This window comes from Hypanus sabinus, chromosome X2, assembly GCF_030144855.1.
Source record: "Hypanus sabinus isolate sHypSab1 chromosome X2, sHypSab1.hap1, whole genome shotgun sequence".
NCBI classification, from domain to species: domain Eukaryota; kingdom Metazoa; phylum Chordata; class Chondrichthyes; order Myliobatiformes; family Dasyatidae; genus Hypanus; species Hypanus sabinus.
In genome coordinates, this window is record NC_082739.1 from 881,542 (window position 1) to 890,747 (window position 9,206).

The window sequence follows — 9,206 nt, forward strand, 5'->3', positions numbered from 1 at the left end:
CTTCATTAACTTTGCCTCCAACTTTCACCCTGCCCTCAAATTTACTTGGTCCATTCCGACACCTCCCTCCCCTTTCTTGATCTTTCCGTCTCCATTCTGGAGATGGCTCATCTACTGATATCTACTATAAGCCTACAGACTCACAAAGCTACCTGGACTATTCCTCTTCCCACCCTGTCTCTTGCAAAAATGCTATCCCCTTCTCACAATTCCTATGTCTCCACCATATCTGCTCTCACGATGAGGCTTTTCATTCCAGGATGAAGGAGATGTCTTCCTTTTTTAAAGAAAGGGGCTCCTCTTCCTCCATCACTAACTCTGCTCTCAAACGCATATCTCCCATTTCAAGCACATCTGCTCTCACCCCATCCTCCCGCCACCCCACTAGGGATAGGATTCCCCTTGTCCTCACCTACCACCCCACCAGCCTCCGGGTCCAACATATAATTCTCCATAACTTCCGCCACCTCCAACAGGATCCCACCACCAAACACACCTTTCCCTCCCGCCCTTTTTCTGCTTTCTGCAGGGATCGCTCCCGACATGACTCCCTTGTCCATTCATTTCCCCCCCCCCCATCCCTGCTCACCTATCTCCCTCCCACACTTATCCTTGCAAGCGGAACAAGTGCTACACCTGCCCTTACACTTCCTCCCTCACCACCGTTCAGGGTCCCAAACAGTCCTTCCAGGTGAGGTGACACTTCACCTGTGAGTCGGCAGGTGTGGTATACTGCATCCGGTGCTCCTGGTGCAGCCTTTTATATATTGGTGAGACCCGACGCAGACTCGGAGACCGTTTCGCTGAACACCTAAACTCTATCCACCAGAGAAAGCAGGATCTCCCAGGGGCCATTTTAATTCCACGTCCCATTCCCATATGTCTATCCATGGCCTCCTCTACTGTCAAGATGAGGCCACACTCCGGTTGGAGGAACAACACTTTATATACCGGCTGGGTAGCCTCCAACCTGATGGCATGAACATTGATTTTGCTAACTTCCGTTAATGCTGCCCTCCCCTTTTTACCTCATCCCTGACATATTTATTATTTTTTTCCCTTTTTCTTCTCTCTCTCTCTCTCTCTGTCCCTCTCACAGTCACTCCTTGCCTGTTCTCCATCTCCCTCTGGTGCTCCCCTCCCCCTTTCTTTTTCCCTAGGCCTCCCGTCCCATGATCCTCTCCCTTCCCCAGCTGCGTATCCCTTTGCCAATCAACTTTCCAGCTCTTAGCTTCATCCCTCCCCCTCCAGTCTTCTATCATTTCGGATCTCCCCCTCCCACTTTCAAATCTCTTACTATCTTTCCTTTCAGTTAGTCCTGACAAAAGGTCTCAGCCCAAAACTTTAGCTGTACTTCTTTTTATCGAGCAAACATGAGGAAATCTGCAGATGCTGGAAATTCAAGCAACACACACAAAATGCTGGTGGAGGGGGGAAAGATAAATAAATCAGGGATTGGGTAAGAAGGGGAGGAGGGGCATTGACAGAAGATAGAGAAATCAATGTTCATGTCATCAGATTGGAGGCTACTCAGATGGTATATAAACATAGAAACATAGAAAATAGGTGCAGGAGTAGGCCATTCAGCCCTTCGAGCCTGCACCACCATTCAGTATGATCATGGCTGATCATCCAACTCAGAAGCCTGGACCTGCTTTCTCTCCATACCCCTTGATCCCTTTAGCCACAAGGGCCATATCTAACTTCCTCTTAAATATAGCCAATGAACCAGCCTTAACTGTTTCCTGTAGCAGAGAATTCCACAGATTCACCACTCCCTGTGTGAAGAAGTTTTTCCTCATCTCGGTCTTAAAAGGCTTCCCCTTTATCCTTAACTTGTGACCCCTCGTTCTGCACTTCCCCAACATCGGAAACAATCTTCCTGCATCTAGCCTGTCCAATCCCTTTAGAATTTTATACGTTTCTATAAGATCCCCCCTCAATCTTCTAAATTCCAGTGAGTATAAGCCTAGTCGATCCAGTCTTTCTTCATACGAAAGTCCTGCCATCCCAGGAATCAATCTGGTGAACCTTCGCTGTACTCCCTCTACGGCAAGAATGTCTTTCCTCAGATTAGGGGACCAAAACTTCACACAATACTCTAGGTGCAGTCTCACCAAGGCCTTGTACAACTGCAGTAGAACCTCCCTGCTCCTGTACTCAAATCCTTTTGCTATGAATGCCAACATACCATTTGCCTTTTTCACCGCCTGCTGTACTTGCATGCCCACCTTCAATGACTGGTGTACAATGAAACCCAGGTCTCGTTGCACCTCCCCTTTTCCTAATCGGCCACCGTTCAGATAATAATCTGTTTTCCTGTTCTTGCAACCAAAGTGGATAACCTCACATTTATCCACATTAAATTGCATCTGCCATGAATTTGCCCACTCACCTAACCTATCCAATTCACCCTGCATCTTCTTAGCATCCTCCTCACAGCTAACACCGCCGCCCAGCTTCGTGTCATCCGCAAACTTGGAGATGCTGCATTTAATTCCCTCGTCTAAATCATTAATATATATTGTGAACAACTGGGGTCCCAGCACTGAGCCTTGCGGTACCCCACTAGTCACTGCCTGCCATTCTGAAAAGGTCCCGTTTACTCCCACTCTTTGCTTCCTGTCTGCCAACCAATTCTCTAACCACATCAATACTATACCCCCAATACCGTGTGCTTTAAGTTTGCACACTAATCTCCTGTGTGGGACCTTGTCAAAAGCCTTTTGAAAATCTAAATATACCACATCCACTGGCTCTCTCCTATCCACTCTACCAGTTACATCTTCAAAAAATTCTATAAGATTCGTCAGACATGGTTTTCCTTTCACAAATCCATGCTGACTTTGTCCAATGATTTCACCTCTTTCCAAATGTGCTGTTATCACATCTTCGATAACCGACTCTAGCATTTTCCCCACCACCGATGTCAGACTCATCGGTCTATAATTCCCCGGGTTTCTCTCTCCCTGCTTTTGTAAAAAGTGGGGTTACATTAGCCACCCTCCAATTCTAAGGAACTAATCCAGAATCTAAGCAGTTTAGAAAAATTATCACTAATGCATCCACTATTTCTTGGGCTACTTCCTTAAGCACTCTGGGATGCAGATCATCTGGCCCTGGGGATTTATCTGCCTTTAATCCCTTCAATTTACCTAACACCACTTCCCTACTAACATGTATTTCCCTCAGTTCCTCCATCTCACTGGACCCTCGGTCCCTTACTATTTCCGGAAGATTATTTATGTCCTCCTTAGTGAAGACAGAACCAAAGTAGTCATCCAATTGGTCTGCCACGTCTTTGTTCCCTATGATCAATTCACCTGTTTCTGACTGTAAAGGACCTACATTTGTCTTGACCCATCTTTTTCTTTTCATGTATCTATAAAAGCTTTTACAGTCAGTTTTTATGTTCCCTGCCAACTTTCTCTCATAATCTTTTTTCCCTTTCCTAATTAAGCCCTTTGTCCTCCTCTGCTGGTCTCTGAATTTCTCCCAGTCCTCAGGTGTGCCGCTTTTTTTTTGCTAATTTATATGTCTCTTCTTTGGACGATACTATCCCTAATTTCCCTTGTCAGCCACGGGTGCACTACCTTCCCTGGTTTCTTCTTTTGCCAAAGTGGGGTGAACAATTGTTGCAGTTCATCCATGCGATCTTTAAATGCTTGCCATTGCATATCCACCGTCAACCCTTTAAGTATCATTTGCCAGTCTATCTTAGCTAATTCACGTCTCATACCTTCAAAGTTACCCTTCTTTAAGTTCAGAACCTTTGTTTCTGAATTAACTATGTCACTCTCCATCTTAGTGAAGAATTCCACCATATTATGGTCACTCTTACCTACAAGATTGCTAACTAACCCTTCCTCATTGCTCAATACCCAATCTAGAATGGCCTGCTCTCTAGTTTGTTTCTCGACATGTTGGTTCGGAAAACCATCCCGCATACATTCCAAGAAATCCTCTTCCTCAGCACCCTTACCAATTTGGTTCACCCAATCGATATGTAGATTGAAGTCACCCATTATAACTACTGTTCCTTTTTTGCACGCATTTCTAATTTCCTGTTTAATGCATCCCCAACCTCACTACTACTGTTAGGTGGCCTGTACACAACTCCCACCAGCATTTTCTGCCCCTTAGTGTTATGCAGTTCTACCCATATTGATTCCACATCCTCCAGGCTAATGTCCTTCCTTTCTATTGCGTTAATCTCCTCTCTAACCAGCAATGCTACCCCACCTTCTTTTCTTTTCTGTCTACCCCTCCTGAACATTGAATATCCCTGGATGTTGAGCTCCCATCCTTGGTCACCCTGGAGCCATTTCTCTGTGATCCCAACTATATCATACTCATTAATAACTATCTGCACATTCAATTCATCCACCTTGTTACAAATGCTCCTCGCATTGACACACAAAGCCTTCAGGCTTGTTTTTACAACACTCTTAGCCCTTATACAATTATGTTGAAAAGTGGCTCTTTTTGCTTTTTGCCCTGGATTTGCCTGCCTGCCACTTTTACTTTTCACCTTACTACTTTTTGCTTCTACCCTCATTTTACACCCCTCTGTCTCTCTGCACTTGTTCCCATCCCCCTGCCACATTAGTTTAAAGCCTCCTGAACAGCAGTAGCAAATGCTCCCCCTAGGACATTGGTTCCAGTCCAGCCCAGGTGCAGACCGTCCTGTTTATACCGGTCCTACCTCCCCCGGAACTGGTTCCAATGCCCCAGAAATTTGAATCCCTCCCCCTTGCACCATTTTTCAAGCCACATATTCATCCGAAATATCCTCCTATTTCTACTCTGACTAGCACGTGGCACTGGTAGTAATCCAGAGATTATTACCTTTGTAGTCCTACTTTTTAGTTTATCTCCTAACTCCCTAAATTTACCTTGTAGGACCTCATCCCATTTTTTACCTATACCGTTGGTACCTATGTGCACCACGACCACTGGCTGTTCACCTTCCCATTCCAGAATGTCCTGCAGCCGCTCAGAGACATCCTTGACCCTTGCACCAGGGAGGCAACATAACATCCTGGATGGATACCAAAAGGTGTTGATGTAGCCACACTCAGGTTGGAGGAACCACTTCAGATTGGGAGACCACTTCACCGAGCATCTACATTCTGTCTACCAGAAAAAGCAGGATCTTCCAGTGACTACTCATTTTAATTTCACTTCCCATTCCCATTCCGATATGTGAATCCATGGCCTCCTCTACTGTTGTGATGAGGCCATGCTCAGGTTGGAGGAACAACACCTTGTATACCGTCTGGGTAGCCTCCAACCTGATGGCATGAACATTGATTTCTCTAACTTCAGTTAATGCCCCTCCTCATCTTCTTACCCCATCCCTGATTTATTTCCCCCTTTTTTTTTCTCTCTCTCTCTCTGCCCATCACTCCTTTTCTGTTCTCCATCTCCCTCTGGTGCTCCCCTCCCACTTTCTTTCTCCCTCGGCCTCCCATCCCATGATCCTTTCCCTTCTCCAGCTGCGTATCCCTTTTGCCAATCAACTTTCCAGCTCTTAGCTTCACTCCACCCCTCCTGTCTTCTATCATTTCGGATCTCCCCTCCCCCTCCCACTTCCAAATCTCTTACTATCTCTTCTTTCTGTTAGTCCTGATGAAGTGTCTCGGCCCGAAATGTCGACGGTACTTCTTCCTATAGATGCTACCTGGCCTGCTGCGTTACACCAGCATTTTGTGTATGTTGCTTGAATTTCCAGCATCTGCAAATTTCCTCGTGTTTGCATATACAAATCATACAAATAGTTGAAGTGAACAACAGCATTTCAAACCAAAATTGAGTCCTTAGGTCCGAACCCTGGAGCAGCCGGGAATAGGCCCAAACCCTTGCTTATCAGTTTATTATACTAGCGGGAACGGAGCATAGCAGTCTGGGCAGTCTTCATAGCCTCAGTGCCAAGGAGTAACCATTGCGGGAACGAGCGAAGTTGGTTCTCGCCTCCAATCTGGGCCAGCCATTCTGCTTTAGATACTTATCCCACATACATCAAAACTGAGTGAAATGCATAGTATTGAGGTCATATTGAGAAATATATACCTGAAATGTAATCACTATGTACTAGCTATTTACTCACTATGTAATCACTCTTATGTATTGAATATTACTATGTAATATTTTACTAGACACATTTTACTATGTATTGTTTTACTAGATACCTTGTATTCTCTTAGCTACATACCATGGCAGTTAAAGAACATCTGTTTATCCTCAGCAGCACTAATTAGCTGAAATGTACTCCATATATTATAGAATAGAATGGCTTATGAAGAGATAACGGTGGCAGACAGGATGCTACGAACAGGCAATGGAATGTGAGGGAGGTTAAGGGAGGCTGACTGAGAAACAACCGTGGCCAGGAATGAGGCCCAAGATGTGAACTGGAAAGAAATAATAGTGGCTCATCGAGAGTTAGTCAAGAGCGATTGATTAGTTAATGTATGGATGATATGCAACTAAAGAATGATTGGGTATGCTGATAAAACCGAAATGTAATCAAGATAAGAAATTACTATAAGAATGCTGTACACCGGAGCTCGGTGGGCTTTCAGTGACAAGTTCATTGAATGCCTCAGCCTTTGTTTGCAAATAAACGTTTAAACTTCTCGAAGGATCGCCTGCGTCTCCTGGTCATTTCAAGTAACCACGACATTCACAGCCAAGGGATATGCTGCGAGGCAGCTTGCAAGTCTCGCCCCACATGCCGGTGCAAACATAGGATTTCCACCACATTCAAAATTGCAAAACAAACCCCCTTTCCCCCCTCCCACCCACGCACAAATAATCATCTAAACCCAAGGAAAAACCATTTTGAGTGTGTATTCAAGATTTCCAGCACAAGACCATAAGACATAGAAGAATTAACCCATTTGGCCCTCTGAGTCTGCTCCGCCATTTCATCAAGGCTGATCCAATTTCCCTCTCAGCCCCAATCTCCTGCATTCTCCCTATATCCCTTCATGCCCTGACCAATCAAGAATCTATCAACTTCTGCCGCAAATGTAAAGTATTGGCCTCCACAGCTGCCTGTGGCAAAGAATTCCACAAATTCACCACCCTCTGGCTAGGATCTGCAAAATCTCTGCTGTTTACACCTCAGAAGTATTTTAAAGCAGAAACTGTTTGTCTCCATCCCACTTCCACCACACCCCAGTAACCCACTTTCCATTTGCAAATATTTATTGTTGGACATTTACTGAACCAGGACCCTACCTCCGTACATCCTCACCTTCTGCTGGAAGCGGCCTAGCAGCGCCCCGAGCCTCTCCTGGTGTTTCAGGCCGTAGATGTGCCCCCGGCCGCGGAAAGAGGTCTGCCTGCAAACCGCGCAGTAAAACGGTCCCTCGACCTCTCCTTCTTCAGCTACTGCTACCGCTGCTGCCTTTTTTCCCTTCATCAGGAAGCCACAGACCGGACCTCAGACTGATACTCACGTCTCCGTCAATGCCTCAACAAAAGAACGCAAAAAATCTTTGCCTCTCGGGTGGGAGAAGCTTAGCCCCACAGCGTCCTCTGCACTGGAGGACCAGAGTCAGCAGGCCAGGCAGCATCTATAGGACGAAGTACAGTCGACATTTCGGGTCGAGACCTTTCGTCAGGTAATACCTGAAAGAAAAGAAAGTAAAAGATTTGAGATCACAACACCTTTCCTTCAGTTCCCCTTTGTGGGGCATTATCATAATCGAAAGCGAGATGGATCGTTATGAAACATAGAAAACCTACAGGCCCTTCAGCCCACAATGCTGTGCTGAACATGTACTTACTTAAGAAATTACTTAGGGTTACCCATAGTCCCCTATTTTCCTAAATTCCATGCACCTATCCAGGAGTCTCTTAAAATTCCCTATTGTATCCGGCAGCCCATTTTTACGCACTCAGCACTCTCTGAGTAAAAGACTTAGCCCTGACATCTCCTCTGTACCTGATACACCATCAATAACTCTCTCTGAGACGTAAAGGCGAGATATCGGCTTTTATTGACTGGAAGAAGGAACAAGCAGTGGTTGACCACCGTACTACATCCTGGAGACTGAGAGGCCGGGCTCAGGCCTTGATCGCCTTTATACAGGGGTCTGTGGGAGGAGCCACAGGAGCAGTCAGCAGGGGGCATGTCCAGACAGGTACATGTAGTTCACCACAGTACCTACTCCCCAGCACCTTAAACCTGTGTTCTCTTGTGGCAACCATTTCAGCCCTGGGGAAAAAGCTTCTGACTGTCCACACAATCAATGCCTCTCATCACCTTATACACCTCTATCAGGTCACCTCTCATCCCCCGTCGCTCTAAGGAGAAAAGGCTAAGTTCACTCATCCTATTTTCATAAGGCATGCTCCCCAGTCCAGGCAACATCCTTGTAAATCTCCTCTGCACCCTTTCTGTGGTTGCCACATCCTTCCTGTATTGAGTCAACCAGAACTGAGCATAGTACTCCAAGTGGGGTCTGACCAGGGTCCTATATTGCTGCAACAATTGCCAAGATCCTTTTCCGTAGTAAATGCTGAAGCAAAGTATTCAATAAGTACCTCTGTCATCTCCTCCGGTTCCATACACACTTTTCCACTGTCACACTTGATTGGTGCTACTCTCTCAGGTCTTATCCACTTGCTTTTCACATACTTGTAGAATGCCTTGGGGTTTTCCTTAATCCTGTCCGCCAAGGCCTTCTCATGGCCCCTTCTGGCTCTCCTAATTTAATTCTTAAGCTCCTTCCTGCTAGCATTATAATCTTCTGGATCTATATCATTTCCTTGTTTTTGGAACCTTTCGTAAGCTCTTCTTGACTAGATTTACAACAGCCTTTGTACAGCATGGTTCCTGTACCCTACCATCCTTTCCCTGTCTCATTGGAACGTATCTAAGCAGAACCCCGCGCAAATATCCCCTGAACATTTGCCACATTTCTTTTGTACATTTCCCTGATAACATCTGTTTCCAATTTATGCTTCCAAGTTCCTGCCTGATAGCCTCGTATTTCCCTTTACTCCAATTAAACGATCCCCTAACTTGTCTGTACCTATCCCTCTCCAATGCTATGGTTAAGGAGATAGAATTATGATCACTATCTCCAAAATGCTCTCCCACTGAGAGATCTGACACCTGACCAGGTTCATTTCCCAATACCAGATCAAGGACAGCCTCTCCTCTTGTAGGCTTATCTAGATGCTGTGTCAAG

General features: G+C 45.6%; 1 protein-coding gene across 1 annotated transcript in view; it reads right to left on the minus strand.

The window, feature by feature from the left end:
- The window catches only part of cenatac (centrosomal AT-AC splicing factor), a 68,641-nt gene extending 61,006 nt beyond the window's left edge, over nucleotides 1-7,635 (minus strand). Inside the window, exon 1 of the mRNA XM_059956796.1 lies at nucleotides 7,262-7,635. Within this exon, the coding sequence (XP_059812779.1) occupies nucleotides 7,262-7,429 (168 nt within the window). The 5' untranslated portion in view covers nucleotides 7,430-7,635. The remainder of the gene's footprint in view (nucleotides 1-7,261) is intronic.
- Between the last annotated feature and the right edge of the window lie 1,571 nt (nucleotides 7,636-9,206).